The sequence below is a fragment of the Camponotus floridanus genome, unplaced genomic scaffold, assembly GCF_003227725.1.
Source record: "Camponotus floridanus strain SB8 unplaced genomic scaffold, Cflo_v7.5 scaffold83, whole genome shotgun sequence".
NCBI classification, from domain to species: Eukaryota; Metazoa; Arthropoda; class Insecta; order Hymenoptera; family Formicidae; genus Camponotus; species Camponotus floridanus.
Genome location: NW_020229853.1, coordinates 316,106 through 340,337, shown reverse-complemented (window position 1 = coordinate 340,337; position 24,232 = coordinate 316,106). Strand labels below are relative to the sequence as shown.

Genomic DNA, 24,232 nt, shown 5'->3' with positions numbered 1-24,232 from the left:
ATATGTATATATATGCGGGGTGTCCCAAAACTCATAATTAATCTTTCAAAGACAGATTCCTGGGATCATCTGCAGACGATTTTTCCTCAACGAAAATGTCGGGGCACTAATAATTTTCGAATTATAAGTGATTGGAAATAAGGGGGGTTTTTCTAAGTTAAACTAAGCTTTGTAGAAATAAAATATTAACAAAACCACATTCTTCGATTAATTTTAAATAGAGTTTACTTTGTTGTGTTTTAATTTAAGGCTTTATTGCAAAGATATATGATGACAAAAATCGGGAACATGCAAAAAATGATGGCTTCATCGACATTTTCACTGAGGAAAAATCGTCTCCAAATAATCCCAGGAATCTGTCTTTGAAAGATTGATTATGAGTTTGGGGACACCCTGTATATGTGTATATATATATATATATATATATATATACACACACACATATATGCATATACATATACATATATACAGGATGTAATTAAAAAAGCGCCCACGGAGCAAATAGCGTTATACTTAATTAAAAATCGAGTCGAAAAGTCCTGAACCATTTTTTTCTATAATGTTTAAGAAAGCGATAATTATTAAGTAAAGTTGCGCCAATAAGCACCGATCTTTAGACGGGCGCACGTAAGTGAGTCGCACGCCTGGTAGTGTGCGTGAGCGCTACAACGCTGTCATGCTGCTATCGTGCAATATTCTTATGTGTCGGAATTGGGAAAAAAATTACCACCGCCGGTAGAGGGACACTCGTGTCGCATAACAAATATGGCTGTCGCAAAAGGCGATTTGACATTTAAGAATACTGTTTGAAAAATTGTTAAGAAAACGCAAATGTTGTCACTGCGTTTAGATACTTTGTGTAGCTACTCCCTCTTCAAGAAATATAATTGAAGGCCAGAATGTAATAAATTCTGGCTTAATTATCATGTGTGATAAAAAGTCGCGAAAAAATTTATTTATTTTCCTTGTGTCTTCATTTTTTCGTTTATTCTAATACTTCTTAATTATTCACTTTTATTTAATAGAAACACACTGATTGCCGTATCTAAACAATATTAAATCTTTGCGACGGCCATATTTTTTGCGTTTCGTCCACTAGTGTCGCATGGTAAATTTATATTCCCAATAATGCGGAAAACTTTATTTTGCATTAAAAATTATATTTCTTTCGTTAAAAGCGTTTCCTTAAAGAAAATTTCGACAAGGAGGCTAAAGGTCGGTGCTTATTGCAACTTTACTCAATAATTACCGCTTTATTAAGCATTATAGAAAAAAATTGTTTTAGGACTTTTCGACTCGATTTTTAATTGAGAATAACGGTGTTTGAATGGGCGCTTTTTCAGTTACACCCTGTATATATACATATATATACCCAGTCAGCCAAATCTGTTTCAATAGATTTTTCCAAGTGCCTGCTACAAATTGTCAGCAGAAAGACCGCAGATTGTATGCAAAGCTTGTTATAACAGATAATGATAACAGAATGATAATAAAAACTTACAAAATCTGCTGATATAATTTGATAGCAGGACACTAGCATAAACTGAGCAAGATTGGCACAGAATTATCATAACATATTGATAGCAGAAATCGAGCAGGATCTGCGCAATGCAATTTAATGTCAGATTGTCGACAAAAACCGAGCAGGATTTGCGTACACAATCTCTGGTAGCAGATTGACGGCAAAAGCCGAACAAGATTTGTATGATTTGCATGATTCGATAGTTTCTTCGCTTACCACTATGTAATGTACTCTCACAATCGAATTTCTGTCAGAAATATATATAAAATAGCGATTATTAATGAAAAATAAAAAATATAATAACTATAGTTTTAATTTCTATCACTTTCTGATATCTATAATTTTAATTTCTATCACTTTCTGATATCTGATACAAGAAGATGAGAATTAGAATATTAAATTGGTTGGAATCAATATGATAAATGGAAAATTATTCATTTATCACCTATTTGAGACATAAAACAAGAATTTAATTCTAAATAAATTATATTTCAAGTTTTATAAATTAAGTTTAATTATTTTAATTACCATTTATTTTATTATTAATTTAATTAAATTGAACTAGTTCTTCGCTATATGAGATATAACGATATAACATATATTACATGTCGATAACTCGCCGATAAATTCCTATTTAGCACCTGTAATAATTAATTTATTGCATTTATATAACATTAATATAAGTAAGCGCAAATCTTCAGTTTCTGGTGTCAATTTGCCATCAGATTATGTGCGCAGATTCTGCTCGGTTTTTGCCGACAATTTGATATCAAATTGCATTGTGTAGATTCTGCTCGGTTTCTGCCAACAATCTGTTGTCAGATTATGTTTTATAAACTCTGTTGCCAGAATACAATGCGGACACAGATGGCTATGGTTCTGGGATTCTAATTGAATCTGTTGCCAATCTGCTGACATTTTGCTTACTGGGTATATATATATATATATATATATATATATATATATATATATATATATATATATATTTGTATTAATATCAGGGATGATATTTGGTGCAAATGTCTCTTTATAGAAAGAGCAAAGTAAAAGAGGAAAAAAATCACACAGCTGTACCTCACGAGAGACCTTGCGGCGTGAAGCAAATCTTCTCCAATTCGCCGGTTGATGAACTAACTGGCGATTCAGCTCGGTCATCCTGTTCAGTCGCTAGTTGCTCGCTGTAGTAATGGGGTGTGCTGAGGTAATCGATTAGTCGCCGGGGTAATGGCAAAGTCGGGATCAAATCCCTACGCACCATCTTCAGGATGACAAATCTGCAAGTATGCTGCAGACTCTGTACTTGTTTGAATCGTGATACTGGATGGAGTAGTTGCACTCGCATCGGACCCAGGACTGGCCGCCGGTGTAGAAAGAAAAGATATCGACCGCTACGTGAATGTTCGACCGCATTCTCGATGAAGTCAACAATAGTATGTGACTTGAACTTTGTGCAACTACCGAAACTGAAATTACCTTATCAAAAGAAATAAATTTGATTAAAATGTATATATTTCATATGATAATCTCAAGTTCTGTACAGAGTACAGTGAAACTTACCCTGATCATGTTCTATCCTTACATGTCGTACACAACTGTTAAGTCTAAATGACAAGGAAAAAATATAATGATCATCGCTACTGTCCCGTACAATGAATGAGCCATCTGGCTCATTGGATAATATCTTCTCCGCCGCTTCGCCGGATATAGGTCCCCAGTACCATCCGTACTATTTTGGAAAGCGATAATATTATAAAATATCTATTAATGATTTAAATATCAAGCTTAAACTGATTAAAAACAAAGAAAAATATACGTACATCCTTTACTTTTTCAATACTGGCAGCAAAGTCCATACTTGTGTCCTCTGCGGTATCTTCTTCGAGTCGTGCGGCGGGCGACAAAAATTCTCCCTGTTGTATCACGTTCGGAGATTCGCACTTGGGTGCCATTGCTGTGATAGCCTCTTCTGCTTGCTCCACATTTATCTGACTATTACTTTTAGGTAGAGGTGGCAACGCGCGCTTAAAAAACGGCAATTTTTGAGCGGACGATTCTATCTCAGAAGGAGCGGTGTTGTTGTTATTTGCATGCTGATCAGAATCAACATTCTCTTCTTCTTCAACAATCTCTCCCTGTACGATGCTATTACGTTTCTCCACAAAATGATCCGGCGAACCCAATCGCCGAAATCGGAAAATATTGCAAAGTGTTTGCTTAAGATTTAGCGAGAAATTACGCTGACTTTTCTTTATCTTCTCTCGCTCGGATTCACTCTTTTCTTTATGCGATTCATCGCGCGCTTTCTTATGCCTGATGCTGACAAACGCATTCCTTTTATGTTTCTTTGCATTATTAGAATTATTGTTATGATTGTTATTATTGTTGTTATGATGATGAATCATCAGTCCATTGCTGGTGCTCTTGTTGGACACTGGTGTGTCCGTGGACGAATCCGTATGCACATTACTGTTATACCTATTATTAAATAGTTAATTTGATAACAATTATACAAATGTTTAACTTAAAATTTAGAAACAATCATCAAACAATTTACAAAAGCAAGTAATAGAATAAAAGCTATTATAGACCAAGCGAAGCGCAGGTAGTAAAGCGAGACAGAAAATTTCGATTTCCACGGTTAAGTTTCTATAAATTTATTTATTAGAGATTAAATTATCTTCTTGGATTAATACCTTTCTCTATCTTCGGTTTCAATTTTCTTGACTGTGTTTTATTAAAATCATCTCCTTCTCCCCTCCCCTCTTTACAGGTATTTTACCATTGATTTGCCATGGGACTCTAGCTTGAGCTTTGAATCGCATGGAATCTTTTTCCTTTAACGTGCGTTATTTGGGAAAGCGTCAGGTTGGATAGATTTCGATGGGGTGTGTTTGAGCGTGGGTTTGGTGGCCAACGATTTCATGGAACAATTGCGTCAACGATCTTTTAAGACTGACGATTGCAAGTTGCGTTGGGACGGGGAAGATTGTTAGGTAACATCGTGACGTTTTTGAAATGGATATTGCACTGCGTCGCGGATTTTTTGCATTTTTTGCGTTTTTATTCTGCCTTCATTTTAAATGCCTAAACGGTATTCCTTTGTTTGACTGTGTTTATATTTTTTTTAAATTTTACCATTCGACGTGTACAGTAATCTTCATACGGGGTCATAGGGTGTCCCAAAAGTCCCGGACCGGTCGAATATTTCATAAACTATGTACTTTAGAAAAAAATGTTTCAAACAAAAGTTGTATTGCTTAAAGGGGGCCATCAGATAGTGGCAATGATTTGACATGAAAGAGTCATTTGAAAGTCACGTGAAGATCATCGTCAATTTCTTAAATGGAACTCCCTATTTTTGATTAAAAACACATAGTTGTTTTAAAAAAAAATATGTAATTGTTAATTGCAAATTACATATTTTTTTCTTAAAAACAACTATGTTTTTTCTTTACACCAATTGATTCCTCTCATTATTTTGTACATAAAAGTATTAAGGTAAGATAGTCGAAAAATGAATATTTTACAAGATATTTTACGGTTTATGTAAAATTAAGAAATGATTTCAAGCTTCATAATTCGGAAAGTACTTAATGAAAACTAACTTAATTATAGTGTTTTGGAAAGCTCTCGATGTGAGCTACCAGAATATTTAATAAAAAATAGGGAGTTCCATTTAAGAAATTGACGATGATCTTCACGTGACTTTTAAATGACTCTCCCATGTCAAATCATTGCTACTATCTGATGGCCCCCTTCAAGCCATACAACTTTTGTCTGAAACATTTCTTTCTAAAGTGCATAGTTTATGAAATATTCGACCGGTCTGGGACTTTTGGGACACCCTGTATATTTATTTTGTACTTTTTATATTTCCGATATGTTATATTAATTTGTCACACTGAAGAGGGTCCGAAAGGGACCGAAACGTTTGTATGTATGTATGAATTTATAAAGAATTAATTTTAAGAAATTTTCTGTCTCGCTTTACCATCTGCGCTTCGCTTGGTCTATAACAGCCTTTATTCTATTATTTGATTTATCATTGGGACTATTTAAAGAATTTTTTGTGTTGTAATTTGAAAAAATTATTTTTTTGAACATTTGTTAATTTACAAAAGATCTCGTTACTTTTGATAAAAAAGGAATTTGTTTCTCTATATATCTTATTAATAGAAATTATGTTGCACATACCTATTATTATTTATACTGAGGGGTTTGGCCGTTGCGGCAAGATGTACTGGTGTATGGCCCAGTAGTGGCGTTTTGTCTCGCTTGATCTTGTTCTCGCTAGAGTCGCTCGAGCTCGAATATAACGTCTGTAGATATTGTCGCACTTCGTGTAAAGTCATATGGATCGGTTCACCAATATTGTGTGCATGTCCATTCGATGTTTTAATATTATGACGACCGGAAGTGCCTGGCACACTATGTCGTTTACCACCGTTACCCGGGTTGCCTTCGTTACAACAGACATCAGCCAGCAAGCGTTGAGATTTAATGACATGTGTGATGGCGCGGGATTTACCGCAATAATGGCGTGCTTGCTGAATGTGCGCTTCCAACTCACTCTGCGAACTCGCGGAAACGTTTCGCCGTCTTTTGCGATGGTGTCGATGTCGTTTGGGTCTCTGCGGCGTTCGCAGGTCGTGTAACGGTCGTATCATGTCAATAGGCACCGTATAAATATCCGAATCAAACGGCACATTATACATATCACTTATTTCGCTTGTAGTCAATACATCGTGTGACATAGCAGATGTGATAAAACTACTGTCATCGGCCTTGTGGCCAAGCCCAGAGATATTAATGGAATTATGTGAACTAGATAGTCGTGACGAAGCTAATGAACAGCGCGAGTTCGGCCGATTCAGTGTATTATACGGAGTAATAGTGATAGTAGCAGCACCCTGGCATACCGGTGGCGTCATTAGGTCCCATGTGCGTTTAGAATTGGTCTGTTGTGTTCGTGTTATCATTGAAATCGGATTTATGACAGGCGCGATTCTTCCTTCTGGCCAGGAGATGCGACAAGAAATTACTAGCGCCTCATCTACTGCCGATTGTACCAAATTCTCAACGTAATCGTCGAACCAGCATGATGTTCTATGTCTCATCAATTGTGCATAGTTCACAATTGGTGCCGACAAAGATTCCGAATCTGGTGGCGATGGGCTGTCCTGAAATTCTGGCGGTGGCTTGATTGCTACATCGACTACTTCAACTTCCAATTTGCCATCTGTATCACCCCAGCCTGGACCTTTCTTCAATGTGTTAAAATTTTCGCTGCACATGCCATCCGAATAATCAAAAGAATCTTGTGACAAAGATTTACTTTCTATGTCACTTTCTTGCATCTGAAATTGTATTTTGTTTTTAAAATATTCATTATTTGTAATTTGGAACTAAGGAAAAAACATGCACAGATGTAATACCTCTATTGCAAGGTGGGCTCGAACGGAATCACTAGATATCGAACCTCCTAGGCCACTGCTACCAAGATCACTGAGAGGCCCAGCGCTTAATGAACATGATGGCGGAGAGTCCATTTCAGAATTTATTTACTTCAACTATGCGCCGGACAGCCTATAGTAGCCAGAATTTTTTATATTGCCACATTACTCTCTAAAATTTAATGATGTAATTAATATATTTTTTATTTTAAGAATAACTTCAAGTTAATGTTGCTGTCAAATGTCTAACCTGAAAAAAGGTATCAGAGGCAATATACAACCTTATGATTTTTATATTTATATATTGACGACTTGTACTTTGCGCATGGTCCATTATGAGTAACAAATTGCAATGACATTCTAAAGCAACACAGTTTGTTGGAATCCTACAACAAAAACATGATAACACAATTTGTAAATTCTGAGTATAGGAAAGAGACGGGACATAATATCTTATAAATATCATAATTCCAGATGCGAGTAATGAAAAACTTTCATAATTTAGTTTGTCTATGGTCAATAACACTTTCAAAATATAATTTATAAATTTTTAATATATATATATATATATATATATATATATATATATATATAATATTGTGTGTGTATATACATGCACACATACACACATATGTACATTAGCACATATAAGTAAATATAAAGTACAAAATTTACATTTTTTATAAAAATATATAGTAAGTCTTTTATAAATATATCAATGTAAATTTTTCACGAAAAGTTTACAGTTTCTAACCAGTATCTATCAGTTTAATAAATGTCAGTGTGGGGACGGTCGATTCTTTCGCCGCACATTTAATGATAAATGCAGTTATTTTATCAATCTCATAATACAATCCAAAAATAAATAAAATGCTAAAATTTAGTTTTAAATGCATAGTAAGAAATTAGCTAAAAGGAATAGTTTCAAGCAGTGTTCAATTAGAATTGGAATAAAAGATTGACAGACTCGCGTTGCATGTCTCGGGAGAGGTCGAGACTTTTTCGATGCTCAAGTTCGACGTAAGAGGAATTAAATGGATAATAACAACGCAATGATTACCTATGCGCTGAATTGGCCGCGACGCGTATGCGATCCAAATTTCACCGATGTCGTCGCGTAAAGATACGCTACTCATGATTGTCGCATGACGCGCGCGAAGCTTATGCCGGGACCAATCGATATTTGTCAGACAACGCGGAGCAGCCTCGCCTTATATCACCTCGTACTATGATCAGTTAGGATAGGCAGGAGTGACGCGGACTTTAAATTGATGTCGGAGATCTCGTGCGGTGACAATGCGAAACTTCGGTTTCAGGGCAGGTTTTCACTTGACGTTTTCCAGCGTCAAAAGACATCACGTGACTAAAAAATAAAGATACCGGGTGTTTACGACAACTAATCGGATCTCTGATCGGACTGAGCCAGTAAACTCTATACTAAACTGGAATGTGTACTGCCGTAGGAGAAAACAGGACGAGCGAGAGGGAAAAATGGAACCTGTCCTTTTCTATCGTCGTACTCTTCGAGCTGAAAACATTGGCTACGTTCAGTGCCATGGACGTAAGAAATACAGGACAGAGCATAAAGTACTCTTTTAGACGAGGGATGTAAAGCCTGAGGGGTAAGGGATTTATTGTCGCGGCCATTTTAGATGCCTCAGATTTAGCATCTATTTTCACGTCGTACGGACGTAAATCGAATAAAATATGAGAGATTCTGTGAAATAATCTATCATCTGAAATCGCTGTGTTATTCCGAATCATTTCTGAATATTAAGAAATTCAAAAATATCACACTCCGTGAAATTAATATCCGTCGCCATCTTACATGCCTCATATTCCGTTGCAGTAGACATTTCTTTCCCCTCACCCTTTGAGCTTCACCCCCGCAGCAATACACTGTCCAGTATTTCTGTCCATATTCAGTGCATATGTGTTGAGTGATGATCAGGGTGAAAGAGGTATACAAGTGTGTACATGTATGGTAAACTAAATAGAGAGACTGATGTTAATGCCCAGTTCCACAATCCAGTTAATCCGAGTTTAAGTAGTGAATGGATCAATCAGGACCCAGTTTAACGTATTAAACTCGGATTAACTCGAGTTGTGGAACCAGGCTTAAGACTGATGTTTGTAACGAAGATCATATAAAATGATCGACCAATCAAAATTTACTAGACGGAGACAGAAATCGTTCCAAAGCAACCTGTCCTTTTCTTTCGATGTCCCGGGCGCTATCAAAGGCAGTGCATATTCCAGTATAGTATAGAGTTCACTGGACTGAGTAGTGGTACTCAGCGATAGACTTTTTAAGGCCAGTATTTATAGTCCGAGCTTATATTTGAGATCGTTTTAAGTTCGAGCTTGAAATGCTACGCAGCTATTTGATTGGTTAAATGAGGTCTTAAGTCAACCTCGGATCAGACTTAAGACAATCTTAAATATAAGATCGGACTTGAATACCGGCCTAAGTTTCCCTAGACTAAAGGCTTTCGCACATGAATTGCCATAACCTAACCATAAACGTAAAACGTAAACGTAAGCTGAAGAACCAATCAAAATATTGCTTTAGCTTTATGTATAAAGGCCGCAGCACACACTTTTGCATAAACGCATAACCATAAGTATAAGGAAATTGATTGGTCTCCAAGTATATGCATAAGAAAATGAACCAATCAAATTTCTTATGCTTATGGTTATGCACTTATGCAAAAGTGTGTGCTACGGCCTTAAGGGCCTATCCAGACAAACTTGCATAAGACATAAGCATATGCATAATCATAACCATAATAAGGGCCTATCCAGACAAACTTGCATAGGTGCATATACATAACATAAGACCATATAGACCAATGAGCATCGAGTATTAAGGCTGCAGCACACACTTTTGCATAAGCGCATAACCATAAGCATAAAAAAATTGATTGGTTCATTTTCTTATGCATATACTTGGGGACCAATCAATTTCCTTATGCTTCTGGTTATGCGCTTATGCAAAAGTGTGTGCTGCGGCCTTTATGTTATGTAAGTCAATATAGCGATTTAATACTCGATGCTCATTGGTCCATATGGTCTTATGTTATGTATATGCACCTATGCAAATTTGTCTGGATAGGCCCTTAGGCCGGGTCTACAATAGATAATTTAAGCCCTAAGCCTTAAGAAATTGACCAATCACAGTCGACTATTCTCTTCATACTTGACTGTAATTGGTCAATCTCTTAAGGCTTAAGGCTTAAATTACCTATTGTAGAACCGGTCTTATGGTGCGGTCCCATGATACGGAACGTATGCGCAATGCGGAATTGGCGGAACAAAGTTCGTCCAATCATAGACATTCCGTCAATTGCGTTCCGTTGAAATATATTTTCTTATGTCCCATGGAGCGGAAAACGCGGAAGCGCAATTGGTGTTGGCCGATCACAAGATTCTTTCCCATAGATTTTTTTGTTGTCTATATCGGAACAGCGTACATTATTGGTTCGCGCAAATTACGCTTCCGTATTTTCCGCTGCATGGGACATAGGAAATACAAATTTATGCGGATCGGATTCACACATATATGTCAAAAAATTCATGAATTTCATATATAACTTTCAAAACTGACAACAACTTAATATTGAATATGGATTCTGAAAAATTGTTTATTATTATTTGTGGATTGTTAAGTAAATTAAAACAAAGTTGGTGTATATTTAAAAAGAATGAATTACGCCGTAAGATTATAAAATTATATTCATTGTATATAATTGTAAAAAGAAGTGAAAATATTAAAAAACGACGAAAATATTGGATGCGACCTATATTCAGCTTAGAAAGAAGATTTCAACAAGGAGCAAGTGAGAATCTTGTAAAGGAAATGCTGATCGAAGACACAGAAAAATATATGGATTATTTTAAAATGGCACCTCAATTATTTGACGCATTATTAGCATTAGTTGGACCATTCCTTGTTACACTCTTATTTAAAATATTTTTTAATAATATTCTTACGGATATCTGCTGTTTCGACATTTTTCATCATACACACAATTTCGAAGTTCCGCACAAAATGTGTATAAAATAGAAACTTGCGGATAGAAATCGGCGGAACAGACGTAAAACAGGTTAAACCAATCACGAGCGTTCCGCCAATTCCGCATTGCGCATACGTTCCGTATCATGGGATCGCACCATTAGAGTGAAAGAAAGTATGTTTATCTCTTTCTAACTTATTGCACTAGTGCAGCAGTGCAGCTAAAACGAACAGATCCAACGCGTGACATAGGCCGGTATTCATAGTCCGATCTTATATTTAAGATCGTCTTAAGTCTGCTTGGAGGTTGACTTAAGACCTCATTCAACCAATCAAATAGCTGCATAGCATTTCAAGCTCGAACTTAAAGGTGCGGCCTCATTGACGCAACTATACTTACCTCCTTGTTCAACCAATGATTGACGCTACTTTTTAGCGTCAATGAGGCCGCACCTTAAAGCGGCCTTTTCATTGACGCTAAAAAGTAGCGTCAACTATTGGTTGAACAAAGAAGTAAGTAGTTGCTTCTTTGTTCAACCAATTGTTGACGCTACTTTTTAGCGTCAATGAAATTGCACCTTAAGACGATCTCAAATATAAGATCGTCTTAAGTTTGCTTGGAGGTTGACTTAAGACCTCATTCATCCAATCAAATAGCTGCGTAGCATTTTAAGCTCGAACTTAAGACGATCTCAAATATAAGATCGGACTATGAATACCGGCCATAAACTTTCTGTTACTTCATGCGCATCATGCGTGAATCGGAAAATACATTAAAATACACAATCGATTCCCTGTTGAAAATACTATGATACTGATAGTTTATATCGGAACATAGCCTCAATCGTACTATTTATGTATTGTGTTGCGTCTTGAATAGCTTGAGAAAAATAGTAATATAAAACAGTACTAATTACACATATTGTCATATTTGATATATTTTTATTTAGGCAATATAACATTTTTAATTACATGTCAAGAATATGACTGGATTACTTGCGTTTTGCATAATTTTTTTAATATTTTATTGTTTTTTTACTCGGTAAGTATTGAAATTTATACAAAATAATGTCACTGCAAAAATATATCATTACATTACATAATTTTTTATTTAATAGAATAGTACCAAAATTATTAGCATGGATAGTGAAACGTTGTTATAAAATTCACTTGCAAGTAGGCCATATTTCTTTACCTTATTTTAGACTTCGTGATGTCAATATAACTAAAAATGGCTTCACATTGGTGAGTTATTCAAATCATTATAATATTAAGATATAATATAACAATATAATAATTAATTTTAGCAAGTTGAAGAAATACGCATACGCAGCAGCTTCTTTAGCAGTGATGTAGCAAAATTATTAGCTGTTGTTATGAAAGATGTTAGAATAAATAAAGATGTTCCAGTTCATCCAACTTGTAAGATAAAACAATCTGGCGAACTATTAGATTTTAGAAATAAGAAGATACCTCCAATAATAATCAAATCTGTGCAGGTATTTATATATATATATATATATATATATATATATATATATATATATACACAGGGTGATTTATTTTAATATTAATAGACAAATATTTTGAAAAATATGCGAGGTACGAAAAAATGTTTCAGACAAAAGTTATATAGTTTTAAAGGAGACATAAGATGATGTCATTAATTTGACCTTAAATAGTTACTTGAAGGTTATGTAAAGGTCACCATCAATTTTTCAAATGGAATCATCTATTTTTTATTACACATTCTTGTAACTTATCCTGAGAGCTTTCCAAAACACTATAATTAAGTTAGTTTTTATTAAGTACTTTCCAAGTTATGAAGCTTGAAATTGTTTCTTAATTTTACATAAACTGTAAAATATCTTGTAAAATATTCATTTTTCGATTATCTTATCTTAATACTTTTATGTACAAAATAATGAGAGGAATTAATAGGTGTAAAGAAAACACATAGTTGTTTCGAAAAAAAAAAGTGTAATTTGCAATTAACAATTACATATTCTTTCTTAAAAATAACTATGTGTTTTCTTTACACCAATTGATTCCTCTCATTATTTTGTATATAAAAGTATTAAGGTGAGGTAATCGAAAAATGAATATTTTACAAGATATTTTATGGTTTATGTAAAATTAAAAAATTACTTCAAGCCTCGTAACTTGAAAAGTATTCAATGAAAAAATACTTTATTATAGTGTTTTGGAAAGCTCTCGAGGTAAGCTACAAAAATATGCAATAAAAAATAGAGGGTTCCATTTAAAAAATTCAAGTTGACTTTGCCCTAAGCTTGGCGACGTCACTCAATGTCAAATGGATGTTACAGTTAAATACATCTTTTTAATCCTTACAACTTTTGTCTAAATCATTTTGTTCTAAAATGCATTCTATATGAGATATTCGACTGTGTCCAGACTTTTGGTCCACCCTGTATACATATATATATATATACACACATATATATATATATATATATATATATATATATATATATATATAATGTTACTAATGATATAATATATATATGTTACATTTATGAATGTGTGACATTATAATTAATTAATAACTTATCAATAATATATATATATATATATATATATATATATATATATATATATATATACATCGTGGCCCATTTTAATCGACGCACCTGAATATCTCCGTTGGTAAGCCGAATACAAAAAAATTGTTCAGACAAAAGTTGTATGGTTTCAAGGGGGATATAAGATGGTGTCATTAGTTTGATCTTGAAGAGCCACCTGAAGGTGACGTGAAGGTCAGCTCCAACTTTTTAAATGGGACACCCTATCTCGAATATGCTTTCGCATATTCTTATAGCTCATCTAAAGAGCTTTCCAAAACATTATAATTAAGTTAGTTTTCATTAAATACTTTCCAAGTTATGAGGCTTGAAATCATTTTTAAATTTTACATAAACTGTAAAATATCTTGTAAAATATTTATTTTTCGATTATTTTATCTGAATACTTTTATGTACAAAATAATGAGAAGAATCAATTGGTGTAAAGAAAACACATAATTGTTTCGAACAAAAAAATGTAATTTGCAATTAACAATTATATTTTTTTGTTCGAAACAATTATGTGTTTTCTTTACAGCAATTGATTCTTCTCATTATTTTGTACATAAAAGTATTAAGGTAAAATAATCGAATAATGAATATTTTATAAGATATTTTACGGTTTATGTAAAATTAAAAAATGATTTCAAGCCTCATAACTTGGAAAGTACTTAATAAAAACGAACTTAATTATAGTGTTTTGGAAAGCTCTTGAGATGAGCTACAAGAATATGCAAAAGCATATAGGGTGTCCCATTTAAAAAGTTGGAGCTGACCTTCGCGTGTCCTTCAGGTGGCTCTTCAAGATCAAACTAATGACACCATCTTATGTCCTTGAAACCAAACAACTTTTGTCTGAAACATTTTTTCGTATCTTTTGAACTTTACGAGATATTCAGGTGCGTCGATTAAAATGGGTCACGGTGTGTATATATATATATATATATATATATATATATATATATATATTATTTGTAACATTCTGTTTTATTGTTTTTATGTAACATTAACAATGTTTTATAACAGTATTTATAATAGTGTTCATTGGGATACTTATTATATGAAATCTATGGTTATTGTTCATTTCTATTTTAGTTTATGGCTGTATATGTGGAGAACATAAGTTTACTTATTCTTGGCAATGGCTGGTTAGCTAATGGGAATGCAGAAAGCTTAAGCTTGGATGCCAGTATTGTACATGGTGCATACACACTTTTAGCATCTGCTACCATTGTTGGTGGTACAATGAAATTACTGCAACATGCTTCTGATGCATGTCTCTCACAAATAACATTTGCTGGGACAATTGAAGCTACTTTTAAAGCTCAAGGAGAACTTTCAGTCGAGGTAAATTATATCAAAAGTTGTTTCATTATTTTAATTTATATAAAAAGTATCTCTTAATACATAAAATGTATTTTATATCTAATGATAATGTATATGATGATTTTTAATAAGCTTTCTTTGATTATTGATGTTCTAAAAAAATTATATAGGATTTGATTTATAGACATTATGTATTGGAATAATTCAAACTGAAGGATCTGGTGGTACAGGTCTCCTTCAGTTCTTAAGAGATAGAAGAACATTAAATACTGCAACTTATACTTGCAATAATGTAAAAGATAATTCTTCTGATAATTTAATGACTAGATTAGCACCTATTTTGCCCAAAGTAAGTAAATAAGTATTGTGGAGAAATATTAATGATAGATATAAATGTAATTACTCTTATTATAACAAAATGTATTTGCTAGAAAGATGTTAACAATATTTTTAGGATTTTACATTGAAAATAGGCAATTCATTAATAATAGCTGGTAGGGAGGATAGTAACATGATGGGTTTGGAAGGTACCTTAAGAAGTCTTCAAGTTCATGCAAAGTTTCAAGCTAACAGAACACGATTAAATTTTACTGTAAATTTAGATGGTTTGTGCATACGTGGAAAATTTCCCATTTTAACTCTGCATTCAATGACAATTGATACAAAGGTAAAAATTAAAAGTATATTAATCAAAGTAAATTAAGCGAGAATAATTGTATAAATAAATGTATAATTAAATTATGCTTATTTAATTTTATATTTAGCTAGAAGAAAATATCTTATTTATTGCTATACAACTGAATACTCTTTCAATAATGTATGACCATAAAGATTGGGAATTATTGCTGTATAATAATCAGAATGACATTTCAAAACCTGTTAGCAATATATCATTGAAAAATAGGTTACCAAATTTTGAAATAACATTAAATACTGAGTTATATGATTCTTCATTGAATATAAAATTACCAGATGTGCAAGAAGCATCTTGTAGTGTTACACACATGAAATTTTCATTGAATTTATCTGCAGGTGCACTATACTTATTTTTTATTAAATATGAATTAAAATATTCCTGCAATGTAATATTATTTGTGTTCTATGTCTTTGACAGATAAAACTGAAAATTTGAATACAGAATTAATCTTAGAGTCTCTGTATTGTACTTTGAATGGCGCCAATAGCAACATCTCTGAAATGTCTCATCAATGGGGGAGCCCACTTTCTATAGGAGTATTGCTAGCAACAACCCGTAATAATGCTATAGGAATTGCAGTTGATGCTCTTATAACCGAATGGAGTTTAGAACTTGCAAAATTTCTTGAACAAGCTTACAAGTAATAATAAAATATTATGTAATATTAATCACTTAGAAAGGAAAATATGACACAGATAAAAATAATCATAAAAATAATGATAGGTGCTACAAAAAATATCAACAACCAGTGATGGAAAAAAAAGTTACAATATCATGTAATCCTATCCAACTGAATCTTAAAATAACAAATTGTAATTTATTCTTTATTGCAGAAAATAAGCGTAAGTATATAATAGTATATAATTCTTAAAGATTTTCTTTACATTATGTACATTTGTTTTAGTGTCGATAATGACCCGTTTAGACATAGCTACTTTGGAACAAAACGCAAAGCGATTTGTATGTGTAGCAGAAGGCATGAGCGCAATAACTCTCAATAGGAATGAGCCGATTATGTGTCAACATGCGCAAACTTTAACTCATCCATTTTTAGCAATCCGAAAGTGCAAAACTGCAATTAATTCTGATGTTGTAAACATTAGTCTTGATGGCACTAATCTAGCATGGACTCCCAATTTACATCTTCGTTTATTGCAAGTCTGGATGGAGTCTAAAGATTTCAGATCTATTGTTATGAAAGAAATTAGCGCAACTCGTATCGAAGGTAAGTATAAAATATCTCCTAAATTATATATATATTCATTTATTGGCCATCTTACTCTTATAATTTTTTTATGTAAAATATTGTGAGGTTTTGAATCGATTTATAAATAAATTGAGATTTTATTTTAAAAAATGGAAATAATCTTAAAATAATCTTGTCCAAGATCAAATGAGTGGTATTATGTTTCTCTCGAAATCACAGATTACAATTTTGTAAATCTAAAATTTTATATGAAACATTTTTTTAATGGAAATCTTGATTTTCAAGAAATATCAATGTTTTATTTAAAATTGGACACACACACACATGTATACATGTACAATATATATGTATATAAATAAAAATACAAAAAACTTGAAAAAATGATTGCAACAAAATTGAACTAACTACTTGATAATCTTTTTATATATCCATGTGATTATTTTCATGTAATGTTAAAGATAAATATTTTTTCATAATTTGAAACGCCAATTTATAAAGTTATTTCAAAAATTATAAATAAAAATACAAAAGACTTGAAAAAATGATTGCAAAAGTTGAACTATAATTTTTTTATATATCCATGTTATTATTTTCATATAATGTTAAAGATATTTCATGAATATTATGTTGGCGTTTCAAATTGTGAAAAAATATTTATCTTTAACATTATATGAAAATAATAACATGGATATATAAAAAGAGTATAGTTCAATTTTTTTGCAATCATTTTTTCAAGACTTCTGTATTTTTATTTATAATTTTTGAAATAACACTTTATAATATAATAAAAAATATTTTTGATAAAATAGAACAGTTCTAACTATATTCCACTTATTCAACGGATTATTTTTCAACAATGTTTTGCATATTGATGAGTTGTCAAATATGATATTAGAGTATTTGATATTAGTTATGAAGAATTTCATCTCTTCTGATTCATTGGTTTAAATTTTAAATTTTTTAATCAATGATCAAGAGTGTCTCAAATGTGCCGAAAAAAATATATATTTTCTTTTTTTTTTTTGTAGAAGCATATTTACCAAATTGGATTGCAAATTATTAATTAATTTTAGTCAACATCCTGTATTTAAGTGTATAAAACATAATGATTTTTATTTCATTTTTAGAAGTGCATAGAAAGAAACGTGTTCTGGATTTACTAGCCACAGGTGGAATTACTATTTCTATAGACATTTCTACTAAACATTTTTTGATACTAACATCTGATCAATTACGCTGGTCACAAGGCGAATGGAAACTCACCTACATTCGAGTTACCTTAGATATTGCTGATGTAATTATGATCGAAGGTTTCGAGTTAATCAGAGTACTTAATAATGCAGAAGTGCGAGCAGAAAGACAAAGCAACGAAGGTTTCATATTGAGTTGGAACGAATGCTGGGCATTAAACATCGACTCTATTAAAATCCGTTTTCCGTATGAACATCAGTTTACAAATGCGATACAGAATGAATTATTTAGCATCAGAAAATGGCTAAAAGAGATTCATTCCTCGAATACGCCTAAACAGGAATCTTTACCCTGTGATTTGATTATTAAGATCAAGGAGTGGACATTCGAGCTTAGTGACGATCCATTTGAAGTACGCTTGCGTGACAATTACGAATTATTAGAAGATGAATATAAGGAGAGTTTGAAACGACAAGCGATGTTGGATGCTAAAGTACAAGAACTCTGCCGTGCGCATTTGTTAATTCCCCAAGGTAAAGTCGAGGTATTATATGCCAATTTAAATAAGAAAAATGCAGAAATTTATGTGCAAAGATGGAAGCAAATGCAACGAACAGGACCCGCGAGGACTCGATTATTTGCGTGGACTATGTTGGATCTGGAAATATTTGCTTTAGCTGATCCTTCCATAAACAGCATAGAAAGACAAATAAAAACTCTTAAAGAGATGGATCCGGAAACACCTTGGCCTGAAGATGGTTTAGAATTTAGTACATTATGGATCCGAGGAATTAGTCTAAAATGTGCGGAATGGAAATTTCAGCTTCGCGATTTCCCCCAGCCACTGCTTCTAGTGGAATGTCTAAATGTGTGGGGTAGGTTAGCCGGAGCGGAAGCTCTTGCGCCATCGAGAGCTAAGAGAACCGTCAGAATTGAAATCGGCGCACCGTGGGAAGATATTGTGGTAGAAAGGGGAATGACATCTTTAAAGTATTATCACGATCTCAATTGGGACATCGACAAATTTAGATACGCGTTTGGGCCATGCTGGGAACCAGTGATAGCTCAATGCAATCTTAGCTTTGAGAAAATTCTTCATCCATCGAGAGACCCAAGCCCACCATTACCATTCTGGGATAAAATGCGACTAGCCTTTCATGGAAGATTGACACTTTGCGTGAAACAATTGACAATATTGCTGCATGGTTCTTTGGATCCGTATAACACTACGGAAGAAATGGAACTCACATGGACTGGACTAGAGCTTGACTGGACGCAGGGGAAAATCATCATCAAAGGAGATCTTGATGTATATGTGCGTACAGCTAGTAAATATGACGATTGTCGATTATTACATCTGCCTAATGTCAGATTGAGTATCAAATTAGCATGGGTATGCTTAGGCGATCCGCGTGATCATCACGCTGCTATACCTTGCGCTCCAGATCGATTACCGGAGTATTCGAGCAATCAAGAACACGACTCGTTCAGAGCGTTTCGCTCTCAGAATCTTAATGTCAGTCTCTCTCTCGAGACCAAGCCAACTGAATCACCTACGTTGGCCAGCGCGCCAACAGCATTACTCTATGGTAGTACGCTGAGATGGTTCGAGAATCTAAAGTTAATATTATCAGGCGCAACAAGACCTACGAGAAAAGGTCCATTATTCAAAAACATCAGGCCTAGAAAGAAACAACTCAGCAGGCACTACAGAAAAGTTCGGCTGACTTTAGCTTTCCATCGTTTCCATGTCAATTATTGGATGTCATTCGCCATGCAACGCGGTTTCGAAGTGACCGGTGGTAGAGTAGCCTGCAGTTCGGAGCATAATCTAGCATTGCATCCAATTGATGACGGATTAATCCATCGCCCACGAGCGGAATGGTCTATTGTATATATGAATTGTGAATTGAGCGATGCCGAGATTTGGCTAAAAAGTGCGCTACAGGAAGATGAAACAGAGAGCGCATCGTTACGTCAGCCGGTTGAGAAGTGTTACTGCTTGAGCGTAGCACGCGTCAGCTACGGGAGAGAGGCAATGGTTACCGGTGTAAGCGGTGACACACCGATTCATCGATTGGTTGTACACGATCTGCGAGGCGCCTGGACGAAGACTAATCGCGATGTTGCGTTCGCGCTTTTTGACTCCTTTATCAAGACTCAGCAACTCAAGAAAAATTTGTCCACCGCAGCACTCAAAGGTTTCCATAGGGACAACAGTTCAACACCTCATAAGAATCGTGCCACCAGATCAGCCGTAGTCGATCAACAGAGCACACCCACACAAGTAACACCGTCCACTTCTGTAAAGCCACAGCAAGGCGAGGTGGTAGGAATGCTACAGAGATTAATAGCAGAGGCTGTGAATAAACCTGTGGCTTTTAGCGATGATCTATCAGTGCAGACTAGAGGACAACAATTACGCGGATTAGCGGCGTGCCATCAAGATGATGTCTTGCACAAAAACTGGCTAAGTATATATTTTTTGCCTTATTTATTCGTAAATACTACAAAACGATTCGTATCAAGTGAAGACTTGTATCTTTATTTTACTAATGTAAAAGATAATTTAATAAATAAATTTTTTTAGTCGCTTTGGTGAATAGCCAAGTGCTGTTGAAAGGCATTGAGACTCGCGGCTATGTTATTCTATCGGCGGCTAAAGCGGAGATATTGCAAAGAGTCCATCATCCAGTTTGGAAGGAACGATCTCTCGTCCCAAAAACAACTTGGGTCGGTTCGTTAGAATGTATGCAATACTACGCTACTGTAAGCGCGAATATCGACGATAATATCGATGATAATATTATGTGGTTGACATTGGATAATATACAGGTATACCTCAAAATATATGAGAAATATACAAGGTGTTTCATTTCAATTTCCCCAGGCAAATATTTCGGAAAATAATGAAAAATCGAAAAAATGTTTCAGACAAAAGTTATATGGTTTCTAGGGGAACATAAGTTGGTGCCATTAGTTTGACCTTGAAGAGTCACATGAAAGTTACGTGAAGGTCATTTTGAATTTCTTAAATGGAACACCCTATATATTTTTGCATATTCTTGTAGCTTATCTCGAAAGCTTTCCAAAACACTATAAATAAACATTTTTTTATCAAGTACGTTTCGAGTACTTTATGAGGCTTGAAATCATTTCTTAATTTTACATAAACCATAAAATATCTTGTAAAATATTCCTTTTTGGATTATCTTACCTTAATACTTTTATGTACAAAATATGAGAGGAATCAATTGGTGTAAAGAAAACATACATTTGTTTTTAAGAAAAAATATGGAATTGTTAATTGCAAATTACATATTTTTTCTTCGAAACAATTATGTGTTTTCTTTACACCAATTGAATCCTCTCATTATTTTGTACATAAAAGTATTAAGGTAAAATAATCGAAAAATGAATATTTTACAAGATATTTTACGGTTTATGTAAAATTAAGAAATGATTTCAAGCCTCATAACTCGAAAAGTACTTGATGAAAAAATGTTTATTTATAGTGTTTTGGAAAGCTCTCGAGATAAGCTACAAGAATATGCAAAAATATATAGAGTGTTCCATTTAAGAAATTCAAAATGACCTTCACGTAACCTTCATGTGACTCTTCAAGATCAAACTAATGGCACCAACTTATGTTCCCCTAGAAACCATACAACTTTTGTCCGAAACATTTTTTCGATTTTTCATTATTTTCCGAATATTTGTCTGGGGAAATTAAAATGAAATATATAGTAGCCTGTATATAGCAGAAATTATTTCACATGTATCACATTTTAGGAGAAAGATTCCACCATCATAGTAGGTCTGCCAGATGTCCCGGCTCTAGTGGGATCTGGTCAGAGCGTTGGTGGAGTGGTTAGTCAAACAGTAGGAGGGGGTGGCGGTCCTCAGCATCAATTACAACGCATAGTATCTCGATGTAAATGCGAGTTCTTCTATGTTGGTTATGGTCAAACATTAAACGTGGGCTGCGTGGACCAAGTACCACCTCCACCAAGAGAAGAAGTTAGTCCATGGGAAAGAAAAGATTTAACTGCAGCTGATGCATTCACATTGATGCATCATGATTTGGATGTATGCACCAATTCGTTACAATACGCAATGATTTTGGACATAGTTAATAACTTATTACTGTACGTGGAGCCAAGACGAAAGGAAGCTTCAGAGAGATTGCAGAGGATGAGATTTCAATTACAACTGCATTCTGTCGAGGATCAGAAAAGACCAATACAGCAATTACAGAACACAGTGCGCGGTTTAGTAGCGAAATTGAGGCGCTTGGAACGCGAGACCTATTTAGTACAGAAGGCACTAGTCGACGAATCGAGCCCAGAATTATTGACGGAAATGGAACGCTTAGAAGCAAACGTTTTCGAATGCAAGGAGCAACTTGGCGCCAAGGCGGAAGAATTGGACGTCATGTTAAATTGTTATAAAGAGACTACTGCACCGGCGGCCGCGTCGGCTACGCTAAAGGACAAACCGGCTGCAGTAGCTAGAGTGGCTGAAATTTGCTTTAAACATGCACAATGGAGACTGACGGACGCAGATGGTCAGCTGGGTATTGCCGACCTTATCTTGACTAATTTCCTTTATACAAAAACTAGCAAAACTGACGACTCGGTGGAACACTTGTTGGAATTGGGATACGTCCGAATGACGAATTTATTACCAAATCAAACTTATACAGAGGTACTTGTACCTACGGAGTTACAGAGTAATATGCCTGTAGATCGGCAAAGAGCTCTTCGAGTCTTCTGTAGAGAAAAAGCGCCAGTAGCGGGGATATCTGTGAAAGAACATTTTGAAATCAATGTGGTGCCTCTTACGATAGGTACAATATAACTCGTATATTATGTAGTTTTATTTTATGTCTTGTTATATTATTTCTTAGTTATTGTCTTTTTTATTTTGTTTAATTACCGTTTTATTTTCATTCTTTTAGCTCTATTTATTTTATTGCCTATCCTATATACAATTTAATTTTTATAAATCATTTGAATGTCCTCCTTGCCCAATTGGAGCGGACAGAATTTATTTTCTTCATTTCACTTTTGATTTTTGGCATGCTTTGCATTATTATCTTTATTGTAAATTCTTATTTTTTACATATTCTTTTTTCTATGCATGAAAGTTAACAATAACTTAAAAGTTGAAATATTTCTGAGAATTTTCATATTTAACAGTTTAAGCATGCAATATTCTATTTTGTATCTTTATTGTTCTAATTTAGATCTTTTTTAATTTTATAAATCATTTTTATAAATCATTTTCATTTGACTTAATTTATGAAATTGTTTTATTTTTTGTTTAGGTTTGACAAAAAAATTTTTTAATACCATGCTCAAGTTTTGTTTTCCCGAGAGAGATCCGGAAGGCATAGAGGAAACGCCAGCGCCACAACGTGATTCGTCTTTCTATGTTCCTATCGAGAGGAGAGACGACGTGGAGAAAATGAAAGAAAGGGCAGATAAAAACAAATTATTCATATACATTAAGATACCAGAAGTACCTGTACGTGTATCATACAAGGTAGGAATGTGTTAATAAGTTAAAAAGAAACATTTTTTTTTTCTTGCTTTAATGTAAATTATTTGTTAAGCTTATTTAATTTCATTCTTACAGGGAAACAAGGAAAAAAATCTTGAGGATGTGCGTGACTTTGCATTAGTTATACCAACTTTAGAGTATCATAACGTGACGTGGACATGGCTAGATTTGTTGCTAGCTATGAAAAGCGATTCCAGGCGTGTAATACTAAGTCAAGCCATCAAACAAAAATTGCAGATAAAACCGAGAGGACCGCCAGAGGAATCTGTGCCGCAAGAAGAGGATAAAGCTCGACTTTTATTAGGTACTAGGCATCTTCCTGGGGACGCAAGAAAAAAAAATGTATTTAAATTTAAGTAATTTGTATATATATACCTTCCTTGTACTATAGTAATTTATTTATTAATGGCACTGTAATAAATGTTACATACAAACTTATATTTGTTTTTTGTACAAATAAATTGCATAAGTGAAAATAATTTCTAGTAAACGCGCGCATACACACATACACACACACGGTGTTTCTTAATAAGTGCGAAAAATTTTAGGAGACAATTCTTTGTCGAAAATTAAGAAGTGTTTTTCATATAAACAAAAGTTCTAATAAAAAATTGAATAAGGGTTGCTAGTTTCATCCCCTTATAACAATACAGAAGGCTGAAAAAATATTAATA

The 24,232-nt window shown here is 33.9% G+C and overlaps 2 protein-coding genes across 6 annotated transcripts in view; one reads left to right on the top strand and one right to left on the bottom strand.

Annotated features, from left to right (window-relative positions):
- LOC105249993 overlaps window positions 1-8,226 on the bottom strand; it is a 58,152-nt gene extending 49,926 nt beyond the window's left edge. For 2 of the 4 annotated variants that reach the window (XM_025414575.1, XM_025414576.1), the window contains exons 1-7: window positions 8,036-8,225; window positions 7,226-7,361; window positions 6,958-7,147; window positions 5,717-6,879; window positions 3,340-3,997; window positions 3,080-3,248; window positions 2,597-2,995 (exon numbers count right to left, since the gene is read on the bottom strand). In XM_025414575.1, coding sequence (XP_025270360.1) covers window positions 2,598-2,995; window positions 3,080-3,248; window positions 3,340-3,997; window positions 5,717-6,879; window positions 6,958-7,071 — 2,502 coding nt within the window. In that variant the 5' untranslated portion in view covers window positions 7,072-7,147; window positions 7,226-7,361; window positions 8,036-8,225 and the 3' untranslated portion in view covers window position 2,597. Of the gene's footprint in view, window positions 1-2,596; window positions 2,996-3,079; window positions 3,249-3,339; window positions 3,998-5,712; window positions 6,880-6,957; window positions 7,148-7,225; window positions 7,362-8,035 lie in introns of all 4 variants that reach the window. The other 2 variants (XM_025414577.1, XM_025414578.1) reach the window with 2 other exon arrangements.
- Window positions 8,227-11,758: 3,532 nt separating this feature from the next.
- Window positions 11,759-23,966, top strand: LOC105249992 (protein KIAA0100). 2 transcript variants are annotated; one of them, XM_025414537.1, is made up of 15 exons: window positions 11,759-12,032; window positions 12,109-12,235; window positions 12,298-12,489; window positions 14,668-14,919; window positions 15,083-15,247; window positions 15,353-15,565; window positions 15,663-15,930; window positions 16,013-16,235; window positions 16,319-16,437; window positions 16,500-16,820; window positions 17,930-20,467; window positions 20,584-20,828; window positions 21,786-22,842; window positions 23,323-23,540; window positions 23,634-23,966. In XM_025414537.1, the coding sequence occupies exons 1-15, from the start codon at window positions 11,974-11,976 to the stop codon at window positions 23,916-23,918; spliced, it is 6,282 nt and encodes a 2,093-aa protein (XP_025270322.1). In that variant the 5' UTR covers window positions 11,759-11,973; the 3' UTR covers window positions 23,919-23,966. The 2 variants fall into 2 exon arrangements, with proteins under 2 accessions (XP_025270322.1, XP_025270323.1); XM_025414538.1 differs by lacking the exons at window positions 11,759-12,032; window positions 12,109-12,235; window positions 12,298-12,489 and having other exon boundaries at window positions 14,833-14,919; window positions 15,069-15,247.
- Window positions 23,967-24,232: the final 266 nt, after the last annotated feature.

Excerpts from the sequence above, each read along its gene's own strand:
- LOC105249992 (XM_025414537.1), top strand. The coding sequence starts at position 11,974 with ATGACTGGATTACTTGCGTTTTGCATAATTTTTTTAATATTTTATTGT. Across the intron at positions 12,490-14,667 it reads TAATAATCAAATCTGTGCAG|TTTATGGCTGTATATGTGGA; the intron begins GTATTTATATAT and ends TTTCTATTTTAG. Across the intron at positions 15,566-15,662 it reads CAATGACAATTGATACAAAG|CTAGAAGAAAATATCTTATT; the intron begins GTAAAAATTAAA and ends TTTTATATTTAG.